We start from the raw sequence: 27,417 nt of genomic DNA on the forward strand, positions 1-27,417 counted from the left end.
TTTTATTAGAAACAAGTTGTACTTACCATTAATTATGTAGTAATTAGTGGGATATTTGAAGTTGTTTTCCCGAAATCAACTTCTGAATGTCCGGCTGCAACGTAGAGACACCAAGTCGGAGAAGTGAATCGAAATGTTCTTCCATCGAAAAAAAGATTGGGAAACGCCCCTACGTGGGGATAAATACTTCTTCTTCCCTTTTTTTTTCGTTTTTTTTTAAGGTCTTCTTTTATTACTAACATGCCGATTTCTTGCACTGTGGGCAGAAGTTTCACGGGCCGGATGGCACCGCGTCGCGGGCCGGATATGGCCCGCGGGCCGTAGGTTGTGCATCCCTGGGCTAGAGCATTTAAAACCTCAAACATCTTTCTGTTTACAGTACATTTAGCTCAACCGTTTTCCAAAGATTCTGTGAATGTCTTGAATTATCAAAATAGGTGGGGGGGGGAGGTAGAATAGAATCACTGTCTACGTTATTGGGTATACAGATAGCAGCTCAAGTGCACATTTTCATTATATGAAAGGAAACTTGTCCATTATAACTATTACTGAAACTACATTCCAGTATATTATTGCTATAGTAACATTTTCATTTAAGTTTCCTTAAAACAGTTATAATTACATTTATACTTTAAGTTACAAGTAATTAAGTAATCACCTCCCTTAATCAAAAGGTAAATTATCATTGATCTCTATTGGGGAAAAAATTTTGGAACAGGGTATTACTGCAGTTTTTATTTGTTCATGTTCATGCAACTTTGATATTATGAAGTTAACTGTGCTAAGCATGTTTTGTCGTCATTATCTTCAACAGAGAGTTTAAAAGCATAACACTGCTTAAAAGACAAATAAAAGATCCTTTAATGTCAGGACTTTAGGAAAGACTTCAGCAGTCAAAATCACTTTGTTTAGCAGATCTCATTAAAATGATTTTCTTCGCTGGGGTTTTCCCTTTTTTTTTTTTTTTTTTTTTTGGTACCTGCATCACAAAGTCTCCTGTTAGCTTTTTCCAGCTATACAATGAACCACTTAAGTATGCTAAATGTTGCAGCTATACCCATCGTAGATATAACCTTTGATAACATGCCAGTTAGTGACTTGTAAATCTGTAGATGCATGATAAATGTCATGAGAGAAGTGCACCCATGTAGATTCAGAGATATTTATATAGTTATCCTGTAAGATAAGGAAATTGCAATTAGCTGTGCACAAACCAGCTCTAGTGATTTTTTCAGCATTTAGTTCAAGGGGTATCAGTAGATAATTTTCTTTTGCCATTTTTCATTCTTATTAAGCCATGACAACCAGTTAAAAATACAGTTAAAGTTGCAACATATGTTGTTGGAAAAGCATTTTCTTTTCTAGCTGAAGGTGCACCGAGGAAAGCTTTATAGGTCTATAGGTGACTGTTGTAATCTGTGAAATTTACTAATCTTGTTTGTTCTACACCACACTTTGCCTTGAATGTGAACATCTTTAATTTAGGAAATATTCTTTGTGCTGCCTCAATCTGGGAGATTGTTTGATACTGTTTTTTTCCCCAGAAAATCAGTATAAGATCAGGAAGACATGGAATTGCTGAATGCTAAGAAACAATTGGATATCAAAAATTGTTTCAGATTTTTATTTTATGTACATAGGTCTATCAATTTTAAGCATTATCAATGTTGCAGTGGAATTTTCACTGATTTACACAAAATTGGACAAATTTTTTTTGTGTCAGAGTAGGCTTTTATTAAATAATTAAAAACATTTTTGCCTTTTATTTTTTTATAGAGAAGCATTGCCATTATCATTATGTAACAAAAGTGTCCTGTAATCATTTGTTAGTTCAAGTTCACAAAACTCTATAATGAGAGCATATGTCACGCAATCTACATTTACTGGATATTTTGCAGGTAGGTCACACATGCATAACAGCTGGCCAGCTTGGCATGTATGCTGGTTCCTCTTCTTGAACACTCTCCCCTTGCTTCTCTGCCAAAATCCATCTTTAAGTAATTTCAAACAACTAAAACTCACCTCTTTAAAATGACTTCCAGTCACCAGCACCTTAAATTATTTTTGTGTGATTAGTCCACTTTAAAGGTTTCATAAGCTTAGCTGCCATTTCATGTAAAATGCCAGCCATAGTCTATTTATTACCATTTATATCAAGCACATCTCTTGTGAACTCATGACAATGATTTATGTTGTATGATTTACAATCTTTAGTTACTTTTACAATCATAAGAAATTTATTTTTAAAATTTCCTTTTAAATAAGGAATGTTATATCCAGTGCAGATATCAACTATATTAAATTACAAGCGAAAGTACTGTACATGCTGACAGCTACTTTTTTCTTTGCATTCATGACAAATTTTATTTATTCTCTGCTTGTACTTGTCCTCAATTTTTATAAAATCTTGTTGCAATGTTATATCTTTTAACTTCTCAAAGAAAACAGTCTACAGCTGGGCATTAAGAGTGCCCAGAGACTGTAAATGCGCAGGGTGAGATTTCTCCTCCTCCAAAAACACTTGCCAATTACTTCAAGAAGCCTTATACTTTCAGAGTGTAGTGGCTAGCAGCCTTCTTCTTCAGGTCAGCAACTCTGAGGTAAAACTTAACCATATTGAAAGATGTAAAGCTTGGCTTCTAACAAAAACAATCAAATGAAAACCTTGCTGTCAACTAAGCAATACTATCAACTCGCAAAGGACACTATGACTATTATACACTGTTCTCTAAAAATAAAACAAACACGAAAAAATAGATTTCAAAAAAAATATTTAATATCAGGCATATCTAGAGACTGCTATTCTCCCACCTATCTGACACAGCACTTTTTTTTTTTTTAAAAAACATACAAAAATATGCGATATACTCCCAAGGCACATAACCCAACATGAGAGAAATATTATACTGGCCACACTGCAAGTGACACATAATAAGAGGTTAAGCTTAATGCTTACTTAATAAATAAACTTAAAAAATATATAACAGAAATGATTTAACATAAGGTACACACTTGTGCCCAGTTTCATATAACTCCCCATTCAATCCTTTAAAAAGAAACATTTCTATGACTGCAGGACAAATGCACAGTTTTGATGCAGCTTAGATCTTTGGAAGAAAATGTTTCTATGCTTGCATATGCTTTTACATGACAAGATACTTTAAAAGAATCCTAGTGGAACAAGCATAATGAATGCAACAGTATTTTTCCAAAACCATTTAAATAAAAATCTGAACTTTCTCACTATCCTCTGTTGCTCTAAAGAATGAGAGGGAAATGCACATAATTTCACAGCCTATCAAGTGATAAAGAAAACTCAACAGGATCACCACCAACAGGTGGTAATGACATCTGAAATCCACCTGGAGAAAAAGACCTTAAAGCAAATTGTTTATCACCCTCCTATTTAAAACTTAAAGCTGTTTCACACTGCTTCCATATTCCTAACTTCAGACTGGTGTATCCTGCCACAGTGACAGGTTATGCTTGGAATATTTCAACAAATTTTATCACAAAAGACCAAGTATTATGATGCAACAGCTGCAGAACTTTTACTGGTGGTGGTATTGGCAGTTGTGGCAGTAGTGTCAGTGACCTCACATGATGCTGTCAGGAAGCATACGCACATCTGGTCTCTACCAACAAGCAAGAGAGATCCACCATCAGGCTGCCACTGAACTGAGGTCACCTGAAATGATGCTAGACACAACAACAGAAGCATGTTCATGTATTCAGGTATATGCAAAAATGACAGCACAAATAAGCATCAGTATGTGTGCATGCATGTGCACACACATGTAATACATAAATGCAAACAGATCCTTCTGTGAAGGAATAATTCACAACAGTTTATCACATTCTGCTTAAGGCATAAAGACTCCCAGCAGCACAGTTATGGGCAGGTAGAAAATGTATTTCAGGTAACTAATTCCAACAGTAACACAGGCGCACTCTAGTTTAACTAATTTAGACAAACTTACCTACATGATACATTATGTGTTACATATGTTGTTGATAAATATGCATGTTATATATGTGTTACATGATGCTCATAAAAAAATAACAGAAGCAGTGCACTCCTCAAATATACTGTAAGTTTGGTGTGCTCTACAAAATAAAACAGCTAAATTATATAAAGACAAATACCAGTTTATACAGACCCAGAAAAAGAGTTAATCCAGAGACACAAATTTAAGCATGTCTAAAAGTGCACCCCAACACAAGGCAATAATAATAATGTGAAGTTATAACTCGAGGCATCACGACCAAGATAGACTGCACTCTCTGTGCCGACCAATAATGATAAATGAAAGATAACAACAGCCAGTGGGCAGTGAGATATGTATAGGGACACTGAACAACATAAAGAGGAGGTACAACAGTAGAACGAAAAGCAATGAAGGTATGAACAGCTATAAATAGTGTAAACAGATATAAATAGTCATTACATGACAGTATTACCAGGGAGTTAAGAATAGTAATTCAGGGATAGTACTTTGTGAAAAGATATGTTTTCAGAAAGTGTATAAATATAAAACAGATTTAAGAGAAAGGGTTATCCTGGTGAACATGATGGAGCTTCACAAAGGAAAGAGCAACTGGTGCCACCATTACAGCTAGACTACCACTTCAGACACACTTGTTTTCACAGGAGTTCTATCAATCCAATGAGTGTAAAACAATGAAGACCCACAATGCTCACCTTCAGCTGGGATGTCAACACACAGAGAGCCCTCTGGTGACCACATGTACAGTTTGTTATTCCCAGTGCATAAAGCAAGGCGTGGCTTCAAGGGGTCCCACTTGACACCTATGACAAGAAAATAGATTGTGCAGAAAATATTTGTGTATGTCTTTGTCAGTTAAACAACTTGCACTCAAACACTTTCATGGCTTATGAAAGTTTATTACAGTATAAGCTCTTGGAGTAGTTAAACACTTCCAGGAAATATGCTGGAATAAAATTATTTTTCTATTATTATTTTCAAACAGCCATGCTGAGTAAAAGGATTTGATGAAACGTGAACCAGGATGCATGCAGGGGAAAAAATTGGAATGTGAAAAGGTCTAATAATAACAAAAAGCACGGAATAAAAAGACAACCTCATATTCGAATATTTCATGATTACAATGTACCTGCTAGTGCTTACCGCAATCATCAACTTACACTTGATAGGGGAAGCCTGGATGAGCACAGCACACAACTTCAGCTGCGGGACATCCCATACCCATAGTACTGTAGGCATGTTGTCTGCAATATGTATGCAGATCCAAACAAATCAAGAGAAAGAGGGAGGGAGTGAGGTAGCTAGACAGTGCAGTTTGTGCAGTTTATCTTGCTTTTTGTCCATATTGCAAGTACATGCATAAGCATGAACGCCTGTGTGCGTGTGAGAGAGAGAGAGAAAGTCTGTATATTTTTGCCTGTGTCATTTGAGGGTCCAGATATTTCAGTATTGACAGAAAATGGGAAAAACTACACTAAACAAGAACTGACCAATTAATGGACAGAAGAAAGAAATCAACAGAAAAAATTAGATGAGGACATTAACCAATTATTGTTATGATATAAATGCATATTCTCTAGTGCATTTACTAGATGTATGCAGACAATGTGGTATATAAACAAAACAAAAAAGGCATCGCTACAAGTACAGCACATGATCACAAATCACATTTGTATGCATGCATGGAAACATAATGATATATATATATATGTAAAAGCATACACACATGCATGTATTTACTCACCATTTTTGGTGTATAAATATTTGCAGTCAGGAGAGAAAGACACACAGCTCACTCCAACCTTTGGATTGGCTTTGTTATGAGCAGGTTTAACAACAGGAATTGTGAAACTGCCAGTCTCAATCTCATCTGTGGAAGAAGCAAATATAATCATGTCCAGTCATGCTGAAAGCTACTACCAAAACACGTGCACTGTCTTCCACAAGAAATAATGGCATAGAGTAAAAACTAGTTTTATGCATTGGATGTTGTAGTGGGAAAGTACAAACTGTGGCTAAGACTATAATATCATGCAGACAACAGTACAAACATACCGATATATCAATTATTATTAAACTCACACTTGCTCTGTCCTGCAAACAATGTAGCTGTAGGGGCAGACAACTCCCCTCCGCTGTGTGCTGTGGCACGAGTCTCTGTTTCACGATAAATAACCTGTGAAAAAGAACTCATTTTTGTTTTTTCTTTTTGAATAAAAAGTCAACTTACACCTGAAGTTGTCTAGTTCATGATAAATGGCATGTGAAAACGAAAATGTAACTTTTTTATTTGAATAAAAACCTACTGTATATACATCAACATAACTGAAAATTTTATGATGTTGTGACACATAATGTGCATGTACATGCTGGTAATGTTTCACTGTCTTGTGCTGTAGTAAAGCAAACTGTCATGGCAATGGTCATCATCAAGTAGACTTTATTAGTGCATTTAAACTGGTTTTTTTTTAAAAACTAATTGGCTACTCTTTCTTGCAAGAAAGATTTGTCTTCCGTGATGTTATTTTCTGCAGAAGATTATAGCAGTGTCTTGACCATTCATAAAACACCAATATATGTAAGTTGAACTTGCATCGTAAATATTACATCAGTGAATTTGTCCTTCCTGTTGTTTGGGAACACTTTTTGTTTTCACAAGGCATTCAGCAGACTACTCTGAGAAGCAAGCAATATTTCACCCCTGTGTGATTCTATGACTGGAACAGTAGTGTCAATAGCAGCATTTGCAGCACTGATTTCAGTTTTGGTTGGTTGGTTGGTTGGTTGGTTTGGGTTGGTTTGGTTTGTTTGTTTGTTTGGGGTTTTTCGAAAACCATCATGAGCTTCTCCATGGGCCTGGGATATGATGCTATACAAGTAAACATTATTATTACATTCAGTTTCAGAGAATATTCCTGCAAATGTTCATTTTCAAGATAGGTCTGACAAAAACTACTCCTAGCAAGTATTTTCCACTAAGTGTGGAAGTGTTAATTGTTACACACTCACCACACTACTGCCATCGACTGTGGTGGCATGAGACAGGGTGCAGATTGTCTTCCATGTGACATGATTCAGGATTCGAACCTTGGTGAAAAGAAAAAAGAGGAGAAAACATCTGTCAGCAACATGTTCCAGATGAAGACAATGATAATACTTGATTTATTCTTTATTAATTAATAATTTAATAAATATTAGTAAATTAAATACCACCAGAATTCCCCATTACAATACAATGTTACATCTCCACTCCACACAATTCACACACACACAAATTGTATGCAACACAAATCCATAGAATAACCTCTTAAGATGAGGAGTCTGCTACTGGAAGAAAGAAGCACCTAAAATGGACCTTATTCATACATCGCAAGTGATAAGAAAACTTTGAAAGCTTTGAACTTGAAACAATTTGGAGACAAAAGACACATACTGTTGAATGTATGGCAGGTGTGTTTTGCATTTGAAAACTTTTAAAATAACTAAAATGATAATACATGCAAGTACAACAACTCTACAAGAATTATAGTTCAGATAAAGTTAAAAATTATTTAATAAATGTATGCTGTTCATGTGACACATGGTAGGGTACGTCTTTGTGTCAGCCTTTTCAACATTTATTTACACATGATGGTAGGCTTACAGTCAACATCAAATCTAAATATTGTAATTGTCAGGTTTCATATTTCTTTCTGACAATTACCTTGAGAAACATTTACTTCATTATTTATGAATACATTTTTAGTGCATAATTCAAAATCATAAACATGAATGTATACACTATCCATAATATCCACACAAGAAACAGTAAATTATACAGTTTGTGACACAAATACAAGAGATATTTACACACTGTGCAATATAAACACATGGGACAAAACAAATTATACAGGTTAGAGACACAAATGTAAGAGACATGTATACCACTGCAATATCTACACAAGCAAATTATAATCTGGTAACAAACAAATGTAAGAGATGTGTACCCAATGTGCAAAATATTCACGAGATACAGCAAACATGACCAGTTGGTGGCACAGAAATACTAAAAATATAAATGTACTGATGCTGAATAATATATACACAAGTATACAGGGTAAGGTAACATTGTTGAAGTCAGTGACAGAGTCTAAGTCTCACATGTTAAAAGCAAATGGTGAAAATGAAAAATAACACTAATATCTGCGATAACTTATTGTTTCACTTTTCAAATTGTTAAGAAAAGCATTAGTATGAGTACATTAAGAAAAAAAAGAAAAGCTCCATTGGCATTATTGTACCAATTAGAAAGTGACATCATGCAAACATTATCTTGCAAGCAAAGCAAAAATCAAATATCAGTCTAGTGATTTTTTTTTTTTCGAGTCTTCTTTCTTCATTATAATCATAAAGAATGTGGAGCGGATTCCTAATTCAGTACCTTTTGATACAAATCAGTAGCTACATGATGCCTCGTTCTGGTTTCGAGATGGCACTTGCACGAATAAGGTCCATGCTTAATTCTGCAGCTTAAGATGGTCCTCAAAGACAAGAGGGTGGAGTACAGAGGATGTTTGACGATTATTATGATGCCATTATGATCCTCCATGCAAGACACAAATTTACTTTATCATACCTACAAGCTGTTTGCTGTGTTCCTTTCACCCAAGTTAAAAAGAAACCTGCCTACAGAGTAACTGTTGCATGAGGATAAGTATAGAGTGACTAAGCATGTGATAAATGCATGGTAATGATTGGTGATCAACGGTAAAGATGCAGTCTGTAACTGCCATGTGCGATATAAATATGGCACATAAAAGTTGGGTGAAATGTTACCATGTTGTATGGCATGCAAATATACCACGAACGTGTATTACTGGACTGCTGACAGACGATTTTTTCCAATTAACTACTAAAACGATGCATGATACTACAAAGCTTCCGGTTTATTCACATTTCAGATTAACTACTAAAACAAGGCATGAGACTACAAAGCTTCCAGTTTAGTCACATTCTTTGTTACGGCTCGCCAAGACTAACAGAGGAGAACTTTGCAAGAGACTAGAGTTGGTCTTGGCAGACAGACAGCAATCCACCTATACATGTCCATGAATGTACTCTTATGGTGAATGGTGAGAATATTCAACAACTCAAACTTGCAGCGAGGTGTGAAACATCAAACTGCAGACACAAAGGGCAGTTTGTCTACTCCATTTTCTTCTACATCTGAGAATGGGGAGTAGGGGTGGACACAAGGACATGTGGATTTGTGTGTGTGCATACATACAAGTAAATACATAACTTTTTAGTGTCTTTAAGGACGGAAGAGCTGTCAAAGACTAGAGCTGGTGCAGTATAAGACTGCCTTGCATTTACTCTGCTTACATTACATCAATGCCAGATCTACTACTCTGGCATACTCAATATACAGCTTATGACTTATGAGGTCTTCACCTGTCAGGTGCTCACAGTGTCTGACAAGTTTCATTACACCCGACTGTGCTAATGTATAGAGTCTGGGGAGCCCTGCCATGCAAAGGGAGTGAGGGCACCAACTAGTGACTAACTGCGCAACTCCAACACACGAGTTTGTGCATGTCTGGCAATGCCTCGTGCTTCACTCAAGATCCTGCTTACAATTTGTGAGAGTAGAAGGACACTTGCACCTCTGTTGTTTCGCCCTTCATTTTTAAATGTAAGCATTTTCAACAGGACATATAAATAAATCCATCCCTTCCCCTCTGATGATGATTATTCATACAATTGCTTTTGCTCACCCACAGAATAGCTTGTAAAGATCCCTCCTAACAAACTGGTTCACCTTCGACCATTTGGTGAAGGGTGGAGTAACAAATTAGCAATAGGAAGGGGGAAGTGATCATACCCCAGATTGGAGGGGAGGAGGTCTCTTTTTTCAGAAATACACAAAGCTACAGAGTGACGTACTGGCAACTTTTAGCCACTGTGTCTGGGAACATGACTACTGGGTTACCAAATGGTGCCAGAGGCCGCAATCAAACCTCTTTTCCTCAACATGACAGTAGACTGTATTCAAGCAATTCTTGCCAGTGTTCATCCAACACACACTCACCTCCTCCAACACACACACAAAGAGGCATAAAGAGCCCTGGAAGTGAGACAAAGGAGTAAGTCCAAGATTATGCAAACATTGATCTGCACGGAATGTCTGACGCCTTTCCTGACGCTGCTGGCTCTGCGACTTCCTCAAAACATAACTACATCCTACCATAGCCATCAAGCATCATATCTTCTTTTCCTAAATCATGATATCCTCTTTCTGACAGTCTCTCTTGACAAGCAGGAAGGTCTAGCAGTACGAGGGCGTGTCAGAGGCCTATATTACCTGGCGCCAGCAGGGAGTGAGGAGGATATACTTGGGTCCGCCTTACCCGAGAATTGTGGGGAGAAGGGTGGTGAAGATATGGCGTGCTCCACACCCGTTATAAATTCCGCTGGCTCCGGCACAGGAGGGCGGTCTGGTGGTGGTAGTGGTGCTGGCGGTGGGCCCGTCAGGCAGCAGGCTGGTTCTACTTGTCTGTCACGCCTCGCGCCGCTCGAGGAATGCGTGTCAGCAGGTGCGTGTCTGGACAGGGCCCACCGTCACGCTCACCTGCTGCATCGCACGAGCGCCACAGCGTGCGTCCTGCAGTTTTACGACAGATTGCACCGGTGGGAATTGGGAAGAAGAATATCCGGGTGATTCTGTCACCTGTTTCAGGATAAAAGTCAAAGACTGCCATAACTTAGATGGCTTTGCTCTTGTTTGAGGTAAAACGCACGTTCCGCCACGAAGTCTTCTGCAGGTCACTGAGCTCCAAGACGTCAACACACGGAACTGCTCGTTCACGACCTTAATGGAGTACGCGCGACATCTACCCCAGGGTTAAGAACCACAACGCAACGGCAGGATATGTTCACAGTACCTAGGCCGTCAGGGGGCTTTTGCAGTAACGCGGGTGTTAATGGTGAGCTCTGAACCGGACTTACTCGGTCGGGTGGTTTACAGGATGCTCGCTCGCTTGCAGAGGCTTCAACACAGTGCCTCAAAACTTACAGCACGGAAATAGAAGCCTGAGCATGTAACTCGCTTGCTCAGAGAACTGCCCTTACAGTTTAAGATCGCTGGAATTGCCCACCGTAATGTTAAGGAATCTCTTCACCTACATGCCAGCTTCTTTAGTTACCTACCATCCCGCCCGCTGTCCCCGTTCTGCAGCAGAAAAACTCCTCCTGATCCCAAACTCGATCTAATCTTTTGGACACCGATCTTTCGATTTTATTGCCCCTGAGAATTTAGAATCCGCTACTCACTGTGCGGATTAATCTATGCTGCGCAGTTTCAAATAACAACTAAAAAACGTCTTTCTTTCGTCTGGCTTCTATAGAAATTTTCCTCCGTTAGTTTGCTATGCAACGTATTAATTTCTACGGTTGTGTGTGTGTAATCGTATGTATACATGTCATTATCTGTGTGGATGTGATGTGTGTGTTTGTGCTTGCTTGTAAGGCGTGTGTGCAGCACGCTTGTAACGTGCGCTGAGCTTTAGCGGGAATAGCGTTTTATAAAAGTGCTTTATTAGTATTCTTATTAGCCACACTCCTCTCGTGAGTCTCGTCCTCCGTTCCCCTCGTCTCCTCCCGGACATTCTTGTCGCCGCAGGGAGACCACGTGACCCTACATCTACGGTGCTGATGATAAACTTAGAAGTCGTAAACAACACACAGCAGAAAAGAAACTTGAGGGACCGTGCTACACCGTTTGCTGACGCCGTAAGACGCACCCCGGGTATCCGCATTTTCCTATGTCAGTCAAGCAGAGAGAGAGAGAAAAGGGGAGGGGGAGAGGCGGGGGGGGCAGTAGGCTGTAATTACGTCCACTCCCCGACAGAACGGGAGGGTGGACCTGACAGCTGCATAGCGTCAGTCTTAATGAGCAGGGGAGGGCGAGGGTACAGGTAAGCAACAGGTAAAAAAACCGTTATAACGCTTTTTAACAGGTCAAGAGGGACACGCGACAGTGGAACCTGTTGGCAAAAACATGCACGTCTGGTACGTAAAAATTGAACATGCCCAGGGGGACGGTGAATTGTAGGATCTTTTTAACCCTACCTGACATAGCGTCAAACACGTGGCTATGCTAAGCCCACTTTTATTTGACCACCATGTTAACAAAATGAAGTCACATTTAAACGACCATGTCCATTTAAAAGAATGGTATCAAAAATCGTCGAGAAAACGAATTTCATGAATGTTCGCAGTCAAGAGTAACAAGTGCCTTTTTTGACGGTATCCATATCGCTAGTATATTCTATGGCCATCAAATAACAATGTGCTAAACAGAGTCACACATTTGGTCATGCGCGTCAAGATTCGAGAGAATTCATGGCCTAATCATCAGCATGGCACTGCATGAAAACCTATGCCTTCATCCAAACGTCACTTATATTTTATTTCTATGTCTACTTTCTATTGATATTTCCTTAATTCATCATAATCAGTTGTGACGATATGTGCGAACATAATCTTTCTAGAACAAATGCTTTCCTGAGAAAGATGCTCCACGTCACATCCAGTCCTTCAAAAAGGGCTAATAACGGCAATAAGGGTGTGGAGGGGGTAGACTTTAAGTATATTCACTGTATGTATGTGGTATTTAAGCTCGTATATGTTAAATTGAAAGGACTACATGGTGTCTCCTCCGCGCATTTCACCCCAAATGTACAATGAGAATCAATTCGTCCACCTGCAAGCACCGGTTTCTTCGCGTCGCAAGTTTAGCTAGAAGCTACCCGAATGTTTATTCTAACAATATTCACTCTCAGAACTGCTCTGTGCATTGGCATTAAAACAAACTTTCTGTTCTCTTTTTCATTCTTTCGTGCGTTCGGGTTTTTTCTTTCTTTAGGAGTCAGGTAGGGGTGGGTGGCAGAAGTACAACTCGCAACAGAAAGGACGTGGAGGAACGAGCTAGATGAGTGGCCAAACCGCCCCCCCCCCCTCGCCACAACCCCCAACCTGACAGCTCATAGTGACAGTTCAAATTAGTGTGTCACGCTCAGGTAACAACAGTTCAGTGCAGCGTGTCACGCTCAGGTAACAGCTTCATGCAGATGAGAGCTCAGAGCAGTGTGTCACCGTCAGGTGTCAGGTCAAAGCAGATTGTCACGGTCAGGTGACAGTTCAGTCCAATGCAGCATGTCACGGTCAACGGATAGTTCAATGCAATGGACACATCCACTGTGCAGTTGATAGGTGGCAACATGCAAATAGATCGCCGAGTGGCCCCGAGCGTCACTGTTGCTACCCGTTACCCGGATTCTGAATTTGAAGACGAAAATAAGAGTTCGGAACGTCGTGAAAAACAAAACAAACGATGACAAGACTACTAATTCCGGGCACAGCAACCAAATAACAGTCATTACACGTCCCTTGGAGATCGGTAATGAAATGGTCGGCAGTGGAAGTTAAAGTTTCAACGGGTGAAAAAAAGGCTTATTTCCATGATGACGTCTTACCTTCTACAGCCTCACAGCTGACGGCAGTGACAAAGCTACGTGCAGGTGAAAAACACAGGTAGCATTTGTTTGTCGGGAGCTATCAAAACCCAAAATGTGTGGAAGGCGTTCAGCCTTTTTTTTAACGACGTGACAACACCCCCTCCTTACCATCTTCCCCCACCCGCCTGCCTCTCTTGCCACTTCCAAAACAGTACCAACAACAATGCCGCGTCTTGTAGCTTGAGTGCAAAGTGCCTGGGTTTCGAACCGGTCACACCCCAACAGACTCGAAAGCTGAGACTCTAAACCCCGCGCCAGATTCTGAATATGACAAGATGGAAATGTTAATAGCATACTCAAATACAAATAAGAGCCGTGTCATCCCATCGTCACCAAAGGCACCTGCCACCCGCCTATAAACTTCTGTATCGCGCGTCGATCACAACATCAAATACTTATCTTCTCCCCACCGCCACCACCACCACAGCCACTAAACCCTGCCTTTTCTCAAATCTTTAATTAAGCTCAGAGCTTGAGTATACGAAAGGGGAGTGCACGACAAAAGATAAAAGGGGTGGGACGGCGGGTAGGTGGAAGGGGGTAGGCCGGAGCTGGAACGGAGAAAGCAACACGGATGATCACCCCAAGAGGGCAGGCACCTGGAGGGGTATGGGTAGTTCGAATCTCCAGGAGCTGTCGCAACCTTTCTTTATTCCTGTTGACAGCCCAAGCGTCGAGTTGCACCGACTGGGAGGCAGAAGGCTGGGAAGTATTGTAAGGCGGATGGGGGAGAGGGAAGGGAGGAGAGACAGGATAAAAGCCACTGGTGCACAAAAGTAAGACAAGGACCAAACAATGATGGGACATTCAGTGTCAGGTCGGGCAACAAGAACGCTTTACTCCCACCTACTCACTCCCCACCACCTCCTCCCTCATACAAGACTGGCGAAACCGCTACTGTCACGGCAGGAGTGGAACCCTACACCCCGCCACAGTCTTTTGGGTGCTGACGTACAGGCTGAATGCTTCTTCTGTCGCGGTCGCAGCAGGCTGCCTCTCAGCCCTGGCTCACTATCTGCTCACGCGCGTGTTTCGAGTTTTACACTTTGCAATTCCCTTCCTCTCTTTCTGTCATTGCCGATATCTTTCCTGTCTAACGACCCAGTGCAATTTTTAAATATTGCTGACTTACCCTTTGATATGAACCCAATAAAAATGGAATCAATAAAATGGTCAAAGTGCATACGCAAATGTGGAGAAGTGGTATGCGTGGTGAAACGTCCTTTCTGCGACTCGTCGTTGCACGCCGATTCCATCTTACCAGTTAGCTCCGAGCCGGATCTTCCTCCAACAACCATCCTTGTCGCTGAAAATCCTCCCCTCCCCCACCACTGCGGTTTTACGCCAGTTCTTACGGTGATAGGGTTTCGGGTCTAACGGGACCAGCGTGGCATCAGCGGCTCACCAAGATAGGTTATCTTACAGCGAGCAGGTAACTAACCCACAGCACACGTTGCGACTCGTTGAATTGCCCCTAGTGCGCTAGAGGAGAGAATTATCGCCATCGTCGTTTTAAAGGTACAAAAGAATGTCCTTTACTTTTTTTTAATCAAGAATGCGATCAGCAAGTATGATAGGAACCGCACGGTTATCGCTACTTTTCTGCAAAGAAAGTCTTACCTGTTTTCAATTTTACTCTCCTCATATCGTCTACCTATTTGTATATTCTGTTTCTACTAATCTAGTGTCCGTTCGGTGCCATTCGTGCCATCAAAAAAAAAAAAAAAAAAAATACAAAAACAAACAAACAAAAAAACACCCACGACGAAGTTTCGACATGAAGTTAACCCCCCTATCTAACCTCCGCCGACTGCTTCGGCGAAGCAATCAGAAATGGGTCAAATAGTGCAAATGAAGGGGCGTGGTGCTCACTTTTTCTATTAGACTTTTGCAAGGAAAAAAATCTCGCAGCCAGAAAACGTAAAGGTTGTCAAATCCATGTCACCTGGAGATTATACCTACTATGACGGCAGCTAATGTGCTTGATAGAAAAGTATCCTGAAACACTGAGGCCACGACAAGTTTCACGCTAGTGAGCAAGCTGCAGGTCGCATCCCGTAAGTCTAGAAGATGCAAAAAATATGTGATGGGGACGGAAGGAGGTTGCATTCCTTGAGCGAAGAAGACAAAACAAAAGCTCATTGCTTTCCGAAAACCAAAACAGGGACTGGCATTGGTGGATGACATGCACTCAACCACAAATAAAAACATCTTAGTGTTCACCACGTTTATACTGAAGAAGCCTGAGAAAGAAAAAAGCCGATTTCGCTAGATCCTCTTGCTCAGTAGGAGATTAAGATTTGCGACGAAAAAATTCGCCAGAAAAATGAACAGCGTGAGCTTAACAAACCAACTCCCTTCTTCCTGTCACCTTGATGAAAAGAATGCCCTTTCAGCAAAAGGAAAAAAAATCACAAACAGGTTGTGTATTTCAAGTGCCCCGCCCATTCTTCCCCGCAGTAAAGCTGTGTTTATCACAACAACATTAAACGTAAATACCTTTTCTTCTGTGGCTTTAATATTCTATCAGCACGATTTTGAACGGATAAAATTGCTCCGTATGCAATATATGTGTGTACAAGTATTTTATATACGCATCATATAGATAATATCTTTGAAAAATATATTAATTTTCTTTTATATTCATATTTACGGCTATTATATAAATTTGAGCTCTCCACTGTATCTAAACATAGAGCCATAAATTATAAATTTATCGGCGAGGAATAGTCAAGCACAAAAAATACCCAGAATCTGCTTCTACTTTTTTTCCTCACACGATCAAGCGACCATCCACCATGTTTCAGCGCCATACCGTCCATAATAAAAAAAAAAAAAAGCCGAGCACGGAGGACCAAAGGTAAGAACTGATGGCTGGCTTGCCGAAGGAGCGTCTACTTTTCAAACGACAGCGCCACCTAAGATCCCACTTCACACGAAGACGTGTCACTGAAGAAGAAATAAAATGCTGTTTTGCTCAGCAGCCAACCCTACTGACTACCCAATCACACAACCAACCTCTACGGGACGCTAAGGGAGGAATTTTTATAATTTTCTCCCTTTCTCGTCATTCTATAAAACTCGTTCGATGACGAAACTGGGAAAAAAATCGATAAAACCAAAGCATTTCATTTATATTATGCCTAAAAGTTGCCATCCAATTCATTTTGCATATACAATTCTATGGATATAAAATGCATTCTATAATTATAAAATGCATTCTATAATTATAAAATGAATTGTATAGCTCGAGAGAGAAAATGACAAAAATTCTCCTCGGGGCGTCACAGACCTCTACATGAGGCTCCAAGCAGGCCCGTTCTTAGCCCCCGCGGGGCCCGAGGCAAAGGGCATGTGCGGGGCCCTCACGCCACGATCACACGGTTTTAGTTGGGATCTAAAGTCACTTTTTTCCTCAGGGATATCTCGTCTTTTATCATTGACAGCACGCTGCATACACATTACAACATAAGCCTACGATTAATTTATATCCATATGCCTAGTTACCATATCAATCAAAAGCGCGGGGCCCCTTGAAGCGCGGGGCCCTAGGCAGATGCCTCGTCCGCCTGCCCCTAAGCACGGCCCTGGCTCCAAGCACCTAATATGTGGGCAACAAAATACAAGATCTCGTTTAAAGTTCTCTAAATGAAATGTGTACGACACTATAGTATATTTGTTGTTTTGTGTATGTGGTTTTTCAATTTTATTCTTATTAAATGAAATTATTTCGAGATATGTGTAGGCAGGGAAACATATCATGTTGTCAACAAATACCTCCATGTACATGTTAAGAAAACAACATATCTTTCCTTCGTAAGCCTACCCCCACCTCACCGAGTATCTCGTTCTATATGGATCCCTCAACCACACAGGTGTTCCGTGTCACTCGGATAGGTGACCGAAAAGATTTCATCATGGCTGCCCCACCCCCTCCCTCTCTATCAACCCCCCGTCATTCCTCCCCTCCCCCTTTTTTCTTGTTTTGCCGAAACGTGAAGTCTCCAACACACACCGTCGTTAGGGGGACTTCTCGCTTCGAGTGGCCTGCCTCAAGCGCTGACAAGCACGGGTCATGGCGCAGCTCCATTCAAATTTTTTTTAAAAAATCCTTTACACACAGATTAGTAACGGCAACATATAACAATGGTCGTAAAAATGCAAACACTTCTTCCGTTACAAACTCAAGACTCGCCGGGTCATCTCGCGCCGCGTTCTGCGATAGGGTGGGAGGGAGATCGTGTGTTGGTGGGTGAGGGTTGGGGTGTCAGGAATGGCGGCATCTGAAATCGGGTACGAAGGACATGGGGATGCCTCTACACCAGACCTGGGCAAACGCCGGCCCGCAGGCCGGATCCGGCCCGCCTCCTGTCTCTGACCGGCCCGCTGGCCCGCCCACCAGTATATATACTATTTATACAGTATTGGGTAAAACTGAGTTAACTATATTAGTCTGGCCCTCTAAAATCATCCCAGTTTCTCATGTGGCCCCTTGGGAAAATTAATTGCCCACCCCTGCTCTACACGCTCGACCTGCATTTTTGATGGCAGGCGGGGTCACAGAAGAACTGCCAGGTAGGGTCACAGAAGAACAATCGAAAAGGACCTAGCCAAAGGTGAAGAGGTGAAGCGCTTGTCAATTTTCGGGTGGCTACGATGACGACTGTACGTGTCCGTCTTATCACTACCCTACTCCCTCGCCCAGCTCGTCGGACAGTCTCCTCGGTGCTGTCAACAGCGACAATGACCCCAAGGGAGGGACGTCAGACCTGACTGCTGCCCTTTCATGTCCACAGGTCTCGCCCCGTTACCCACGGTTGCCCCCTACCTTCTTTATTTTTCTTTTTTGTTTCCTCCCTGCCTCTATGCCTCTTTCATGTTTCAGTTTGAGAGGCCTTTTCGGTATCTCGGGTTGTCGCCAAAGGCTGCTGATTTAGGTAAGGAACCGGCGGCGACCTTGGCTCGAGGTCTTGGTTCGTGTCCTCGTTTAGTGGCCGTGGCAACGGGTCGATAGCTCCTCCACACCTCCTCACTCTTTCCTCCCTCCCCTATCCATACGACTACGGGATGGGCATGCCGCTCAGTGGCCGTTATCTCAGGCGATTACTAAAGGAGATTTTTAACTGGGATCTTGACCCACGCCAGCATTTTCCCAACGTCGGTGCACAAAACGGCAGATATCTCTGCACTCTCTAACAATCTTTAAGAGCAAAGATAGAGACCCTTTCATGCCATGAATGTACCGCTATTTAACCATCCCACCACGCTCTATGGTCAACGATGATAAACACCTCGCTCCCTGATCTAAACTTTCACCTTTAACAGCCATGTTTTAAAAAAAATATCCCTAGAGCAAAATTCGACTTTGAACGACCCGTGAATGGCCGCAGCAGATGACACACACAAAAAAGGAGGGGGATCCACGCCGTAGAAGCTGAAAGTACTAACCACTAATGTCCAGAAACTACAATTACTCTGAAAGAATTAATGACTAACCACGACTAGAGCAAAGAAGAAGGAACTCCATGCGATTTACGAATGTTAACTGTTTAACATAGAAGTGATCCACGACATGGTAATTTACAGTGTACAGAACAGGATATTATGGGTGGCACCAGTTTATTCCCGAGGGTTTAAGGGGTAAACATATTTTCACCAAGTACGTGATATTAGCAAAACAAACATTAGCAAAACAACAACCAAAGATAAATATCTATTGTCAAATGGCCGGTTAAGTTCGTCGGAGCTTCTGTTTCTTAAACTCAGAGTGGACAACTTCTTTCGGTTCTCGACGTACAAGCCTCTAAAGTCTAAAGCATGCACAGAAATGGGTCAAATGTTAAATATGCCTACTTAACATGTGCTCCCAGCCCTTCTATTGTTTGTGGCATTCGTATGGTAAACCTATCCATGTAGCTTTGAGACATAAAATGCCACAAAGGGAAAGCAAATTAGTAATGCTTTCTCTCAAGAACACTTACCACGAAGATCTGCTTAGTCGCAACTGAAGTTTTTATCAAAAAAAGTCAGAAGACAATATGTCCTATGGCAGATCCCTAGCAGCAAGCACACTATAGGCACCAGTGCTGTGCCGACATCCCTCATCTGATGCGCTGAACCCCCAACCCCAGTGATCAGCCTGCAACAGTCACATCGCTCGCTACTTGATACATCGCGTATCTTCTTGATGTTTCACCCTACCCGACAGTGTGGTGTGGTGCAGCAGAAGGCGTGCGGAGGAGATTTCAGGGGGAGGGGGGACCTCCGCGATAACAACAGCGCGAACGGCAAACTAGTGTCCCCACGTGTGACACATTAGCCTAACGCAGCACAAGGTAACACTAACAGAACCCTTAGGTTTGATTGTGTTATGCTGCAACTCGTGGTTATCAGGATTCAGAGAGGTCTACAGCCCTGGGAGTGATACTCACCAAAGATGTATATGTAATGGAAGAAGAGCAACAACAAACCTGGAAGTGATTTCACGAAGTGTTTGGTTTGTTTTTAGTTGGATTTTTTTTTTCAAAATTTCCGAATCATCTGTAAACCACAAACTGATCTGACAGAAATCGTGGAACATACTGCCTGACACGAGTGCCGTCGTGATAATGGATCTCCTTGTTCAGAATTGGATATGAGAGTAAGTAATTATTGAGATAATACTAATGCAGAGACAGCAGGTTGTGGTGTAATAATAAGTAGTGCTTTGGTAGTAAATTGTGCTGTAAATGCGAGCAGTGTTGTGCATAAAGGTTGCTGTCAGCCCACCCTGCAACATGCCGCGCTGCCATGTGGTCGAGAGTGTGTTATGCGATGCACAGAGGTGCGACCACTGAGGGCCTTACGCTTCGCGGTGCGGAGCCGCTGTCTACAGAAACCAAGAGGAAGACGTGCTTTCCTGAGAGATCCGTGGTTCTCAGTGTTATGCTACCCGGAAGCCAGCAGATCTAGCCTTTTCAAACCGTGTCACAGACCTCTTCGCGGGAGACTTGTTCTCTGCAGCGTGATATTCCACCCACACCTAACACCGCGATATACTACCCCGGGTACTCGCCGTGAGATAAACGATCTGAGAATCAATCTCGGATGCGGTAAATTATCTCGAACAGCTGCGATAACCAGAAGGCAACTGTGTGTTCTTTCCAATCTGTTATCTTGATGCGAAGGTGTTAACGGCTTCTTTCTCTTAACAGTAAATTGTCGGTGAAAAGTTTTGCGTTCAGCTGCTGCAGGCTATAGCTACCAGCAGTAAGAACCCAGCGCGGCCACCCGGCAAACCGTTAGAAATGCTAACGGGACCACTCAAGCTCAGCGACTAAGGTTACCCACGTAGGCGCATGGTGACGGCGCCCGCGGCGGTTTTGATTCTAGCGAAGATGATACACGGCGGTCACGCCTGGCTGAGACATGTGACGCCGAGAAAGTAGAAACGAGCCAGCTAACGCCCACCTCCTCTCCCCTCCCCCAATCCTCCGCCTTCCACTCTTTTATTTTTCACCCCCAGCAAATCTGGAGCTGGGCTGCGTCAACTCTGCCAAAACAGTAACTGTGGCTGCGACAGGTGGCTGTTTCAAGGAGGGGGTAGCTACAGCTCCTGGCGGTCGGTGTGTTTCCTCTCTCTCTCGCCCCTCCGTGTGGATCCCGATGGTGACTGGCAGTGGAGGTGTTCCTGACAGACTGACTGCTTCTGCCCCTTTTTCCGATGCTTCTGCAAACATCTCTGACGGTTTATTGTCCGGTTACGACGTTCAAGGGAGCTGTTTTTATCATCAGTACCTCGGTACGCTGCTCACCTGTGGTAGCTAGTGTCTAAGTGTCTGCCTCTTTCGTCGCGCTGTGACACGCGCGCGCGCGTGAGACCGTATAACTGGGCGGTCAGGTCGCACACGAGGTAAGAAACAACCTTTTCTTCCTCCCTCCCCCACCCCCAAGCCGTACTTTTCGATGCCTTCTAGCGGCTACACTTTGTGGTGTATTTTCGTAGCCTGTACACCTAACAATGACAGATTCTGCCAACAGCGTGCTACCACCGTCACTGGGTAACATCTATTTACGAGCCACCACGCACGCGCATTTGCATGCCACCCAAGACAAGCTCTTGGGAGACTGGGGGGAACAAAAAACAAAACGGAAAGTAATTCCCAGACAGATGTTCCCTTGGTCTTCAAGCGGATGGTTTACAAAAGTAGTTTTGGAAACCCAGTGCATTTTTACAGTTCTGTTTACAAGTTTGGCAATGCTTGTGTGCCGCGTTATGTAACTCGCCCTAGCAGAGGATGATCATATCCCATTTGAGACCGCCAAATGGCAGATTAAAAAAAAATTGATTTGTAGGCAAGTGCGCATAATAAATACCCATAAAATTGCACAGTACCTATTGGCGACCTTTGTCCTTCAGACACACTGAGGAGAGAAAGCTGGTGTCAAGGATCAGTGATCTTCAATACTATTATTTAAGCATCATACCTGTTCAAAGGTAAATGCTGATCTTGGCACTGCTGAAATCTGTGTCACCTGTATTGTGTTTGTAACCACAGCCACCGCAAGACCAAGAATGCAGGAATCTAGTTAAATATTTGATGACATAAGCAGACAATGCAACAACAAAAACTCCACCAACAAGAATATGATCTGGATAACTAAAACAAAGAAGTAAAAAGGGTATGTGAGGCAATATAGTACACATTAGAATTAGGAGAACATGTGGTACACCTTGACACAAAATGCACTGGTACATCCTCAAACACCAAGTCTACAAATGTTCAAAGACTGGTGAACACTTACCTTTTCATCAAAACTGCCCACAACCAAGAACTGTGCAGAGGGGGACCATGCAATGCACTTGATCCCAAGAGCATAATCATAAGCCGAATATCGGCCCACACATCTTCCATCAAGAGAATACAGGAGCAATCGATACTGCAAACACCAAATGAAGTAAAATACAACATTCAATACATTATATCCTGTATACAGTCACCTTTAGTCACTGCCTCATCTAATAACAGACAAATGTAGTAAATCGTCAGTGCCCAATGAGATAAAGACTTTTATTTAAGAATACTGTGAAAATATATATAAAATACCATTGCAATCACTCAATTTAGAGAAATCATGTACAATATCAGATCTCAAGTATAAGTGTCATGTCTCTCATGCTTACCTGCTGATTACTACTTGTGTCAGTTATGTGAGGGAGTCCAATTATCCATGAACTCACAATAGCATGAATGGGTAGTACATACACATATTCACAAGATATGTATTGAGATCTGTCAACACTACTTAACTGTCAGAAAGTTGTTTTTTTTTCCAGCACGGTTCAATCTCCTGAATCTGTTTCTACCTGCTGAAACTCTCATCCACCTTGAAAAAGTACAATGTCTGCCTCCATACCAGCATGCTCAACAACCTACTCTCATGGTATAGCAAGTGGTAATGATCACACAAGTACAAACTACTGTTCAGACAACTTTCAGACCTTCAGCTGCAAAAACATCTTTGAAGAGGATGCTCACCCACAAAAACCTCAGAGAATCTCCAACATGAATAGCTTCTCTTACCCAAATGACCCTCAGCCCTGCCAGGGTGACAGCCAATCAATCTTTGACAGCCAAAATATTGTCCACCCTAACATTCACCACATCCAGGAAGCAACTGTTCCCAGTGCAACCACTGCAAGGTCCCAAGCAGCGTTGCCCACCCATACTGCACAAGCACCTCACAGAGGAATCTCAGGATACATGGGGCACATCCAGTCCAACACAGTCGAAGCTCACTTCACCCACAGGTCCTATGTGCCTGCTCCCTCGCTACCACCAATATTGGAACAGCACCATCAGATGCTTCCACAGCAGAACCAGCTCCAAGTCATGCATGACGGTGACAGTAGTAACAGGAGGTAAGAGATTTCCACCACTTTCATTTTGCTTTTTACTGTGCCACTAGTTCTTAGATTTAAACAACTTCTCTCTAATTTTCCTTATCCAATAGTTAGTATGTTAAATATTGTTAGAAGCAACAGCAAACAAACATGCACACAGGAAGCAAAGTGATTTAAACCTTACAGTCAGGCATGAATCCCAGACACACAGGACTCGCCCATCTGGTGACCATTCTAATCCATCTAGGTCATCTGTCTCAGTCTGAAAGTGCTGTGGACACACGGTGCACAAAAGATTTAGGAAAAGCAAGTCAGAGGCACGAAGAAAACTACACAATTTTTCAGGATACAACATAAAGGCATGATGACTTTTACATGGCACTGATGACACATCCCTTTTTCTCATTGTGGTATATGCTAGTGAGAAAACAATTTTATGTATATGCAGTTGGTGCTGTCTGGAAAAATTAACAGAAACTACAGACTCAAACTAGAGGCTAAATGAACCACTCTCTAGGTTACTGGGAACTAGAGGCTTAAGCTCACTCACTCGGACTAAAGACCAGGTGTCACAAGCAAAGATGCTGACAAAGTCTTTACAATCCCTTCTCTCTGCCAGTGCCAAGTACTTGCCTTTGTCACTGAAGTCCAAACCTTGAATAGAATCATATTACAATAGCATTTGACATTGTCTCCTATCATATTTGTTTTTATCTTTAAATAAATTCTGACTTTTGTTTCAATATCTTCTCATCTTTTCATTAAATTCTCCTCTCCAGAAGCCAGCCTTGCCGTTCGTCAGTGACATTTTTCCTTTAAAAATGTTCTTTACATTTTTCTTAAGTTAGGTTTTCTCTGTTCTCTGTTTAGTTATAACTTTGTGCCATTTAGAGTGAGCAAGAAAGCAAAACTTCTTTTTAAATGTCTTACCTTTCTGACACTGCTTGGGATATCGAATGTAGGAAACAGACTTTGTGACCAGTGACCAAATAGTGATGCGCAGCTGCCATATTTATAAAAGCTCAGTTTTATATGTTAAAAATTATACCACTGTTACATACAAATAATTACTAACAACATAGTTTTTTTATCCTTCAAGTAACTATTTGTAGTCTTTTTTTGCCCTATCCTAAATTTTACTTTTTATATTTAGTGTGTACATAAATTACAATGGCTTTTTGTATCACCCTAATCAATGTGTACATGCAACCTTTTTTTCCATTTACCCTGTGTTGAAAACATGGATGGATATCTGATTTCATCCTTAAACTAAATCTTTAAGGGAGTGCACATAGCCTAGTGGTTACAGTAACTGCACTCTAACCTGAAGGCACACACTAACCAATTAATACTCATGTAACACAGCATACCTCCCCCAGTTGTGTAATACTCCTTACAGAGTTAAGGTAAGGCAGTAATGGAAAGAAGATAGGCACCGCCCTCAAAACAGCTGGCCCCAAAGATAAGTGGAATCTCTAACACCTTAATCCCAATGAGTGAAATGTCATAAGACTGCTTTTATGTGGCATCTTTGTAATTGTGACAGTAAATTTTGATCTTTAAGTTGGTGGTGCATTGTTGAAACATTTGCCAGTATTGCAGTATCAAACCAGTTGCTTAATGTACCTAATTTTTCTTATATAAAAATAAAGTAAGAAGATCAATACTAGTTAGAAATCAAACTGAAGTGAATGCATTCTCAGACCTAAACATTTTAAAAACATCAATTTTTTTCTGCAACTCTTTATTCAAAACTGTTACAGAAAAACAAAAACTTGTTTCTCCCACAGCTTTTATGCGATATTCAGTCATTTCTACAAAAAATAATATGGCAGCACTAATGACATATTAAAAACAAACTATGCATGATGTGTTACATCATTTTTCAAATCTGTAAATAAAAAAGGTAGGAAAGAAAGAAAATATTGTCCATAATCAGTTTGTGTTCGGCCCTGATTGCTTCCCTTTGGGAAACATCACTAGGTCTTTTTACCATCTTGTGCAACAGTAGTTTTACAAATATTTGACCAACGCTTTACAGCAAAACTTTTAAGTCGAAAATTCCTGTGAGACGAATTGGAGGAGGTACTTAAATTCAATGAAAACCTGCTGCACACGCTACTCATTTCTGTATTCACATAGTATTCAGGTCTTCACAGTATGTCTCAATCTGGTGCTACCAAAAGTGTTGAAATTTTCCTTGCAAGCTACTCACATAAAAATCTGCTGTAGTCAAGATATGTCGGCCATCTGGCGCCCATCGTGTAGCACACAAACCTGCTGATCCTTCATCCACTTTGCACTGCCATTCTGGGTTCTCTAATGACCATACCTAAGAACAGATCCAATAATCTGCATAAATCTTACTACAATGATTATGCTCTTGTCCAAATACAACCCATTCAAAACTTCTTTAAACATTGTAATGCAGCTTTGTAAATAATATCCATTAAGATGAGTACTATCTAGTATTTTACTCATAACTGTTGACTAATCCTTTGACTTCATTTGAAGTCCTTAACTACTTCTGAAATACCTCATGAAAACCTGCAAACTCTTTTGCTCACACCATGCCTCATTTTCCCATCTTTATTCTTTCTTACTTTTTTTCTCTGCTGTGTAACCTGTATGCTGTTGTTTCAGTTTTTAGTTGTATGCTTTGTTGTATTTTTAACAATTGGTTTGTAGTCTTATGGCAGAGCCCACTGAGCTGCCTCCACAAAGGGAAATATGCTTTATAAATTCAATTATAACTATAAAATCTTTATGTCACAAAAGTTAAAAAAAAACCACTTTATTTTTCACATTTGATTCTTAGGCCGAGTGTCATCTTACCTGTACTATTCCTCGCTTGAACATTCCACAAAGGACAAAAAGTGAGTCGGATGACCACTGTAACACATTAAAGACCACTAATCAGAAAAATAATAATAAGAGAAAACCTCAGACTACCTCTTTATCAAATAAATTAACATGCAAGTCTGCTTCATTCTATGGACTCTTCAATTGTTATGTAACAGCACAAAAGAGGGTATGACAGAAAAAGTTCATATAACTTCTTTTTAAAAAAAACTGAACACATTTAACAAATCTAAGATCAATCAGAATGAGATCAGCTCAATACATAAGTTGCTTAAAAGTAAGTAAACATGAATCATACTAAAAGTGTTACTTGTCTTCTTCGGAGGACCTATACTTTCTTCACAAAAACTGCTATTATAGCCTTCCAAACCATGACACTGTAAAAATAAAAAAAACAACAGAAAACTGTTTTCTGGAATTGAATGTATATTATAGAGCAACTTGCAGTTCACACCTCTATATACTGGACTGCATCAAGGCATGAAAACAACTGATGAATCTGTAAGGTTTCCACATCACGCACGACAAGACGATAGTCAATGGCTGAGGCCTGAAAAATAAACTCGTTGTAAATAACAATAACAGTCCGTTATATTGGTAGCTTTGAATATTAAAAAACCACATAACCAATACCTCGCTTTGGCGACGTTAGGTCTATGCACGAACTTGTATTACACGTTCGTGGTCTATGTGAAGTTAAGGTGGGGGGGGGGGATATCCAGTGAGAATAGGAATAATTTCATACAATCATGTTGCATGTACTTACCATTCATATATACCGCTGCAAAATTCATTCATATTTGCATTCACTGCGTTAGGGAATCGATAATCGTCCCATTACCCCCTCTCTGTCTCTCTCTCACACACCAAGAAATCCCAACTCCTCCGAGTACTTACAAGATATTTTCCATCAGGAGAAAATCTGCAGAGTTGATGTGACTGTCTAAACAGCTCGGAAAAATTCATTGTTTTTATAGGATAGTGACTTTCCGATGAAAATTCAAAATAAGGCGCGATTCGCCTACGAACGTAACTATTGTCATATCGTGGAGCAAGTGTTGACATGCGACGACGCCATTTTGAAAAATGCGCCTAACGTAGGATCGGA

At 41.1% G+C, this 27,417-nt stretch overlaps 2 protein-coding genes across 2 annotated transcripts in view; one reads left to right on the forward strand and one right to left on the reverse strand.

Annotated features, from left to right (window-relative positions):
* Positions 1-952: 952 nt before the first annotated feature.
* LOC112556573 (WD repeat-containing protein WRAP73-like) lies at positions 953-27,408 on the reverse strand. Its single transcript, XM_025225712.1, has 14 exons — positions 27,207-27,408; positions 26,764-26,859; positions 26,283-26,339; positions 25,663-25,779; positions 24,378-24,450; positions 23,998-24,101; positions 23,632-23,718; positions 22,349-22,483; positions 7,017-7,094; positions 6,090-6,183; positions 5,752-5,877; positions 5,168-5,251; positions 4,703-4,810; positions 953-3,699 (listed from the first exon to the last, which is right to left on the reverse strand). Exons 1-14 carry the CDS (start codon positions 27,372-27,374, stop codon positions 3,527-3,529), a joined length of 1,500 nt encoding a protein of 499 aa, XP_025081497.1. The 5' UTR covers positions 27,375-27,408; the 3' UTR covers positions 953-3,526.
* The window catches only part of LOC112556572 (tumor protein 63-like), a 36,192-nt gene continuing 28,666 nt past the window's right edge, over positions 19,892-27,417 (forward strand). The window contains 2 exon segments of the mRNA XM_025225711.1: positions 19,892-20,204; positions 22,881-23,465. Coding sequence (XP_025081496.1) covers positions 22,945-23,465 — 521 coding nt within the window. The 5' untranslated portion in view covers positions 19,892-20,204; positions 22,881-22,944.

Source organism: Pomacea canaliculata, linkage group LG2 (assembly GCF_003073045.1).
Source record: "Pomacea canaliculata isolate SZHN2017 linkage group LG2, ASM307304v1, whole genome shotgun sequence".
Taxonomy (NCBI): Eukaryota; Metazoa; Mollusca; class Gastropoda; order Architaenioglossa; family Ampullariidae; genus Pomacea; species Pomacea canaliculata.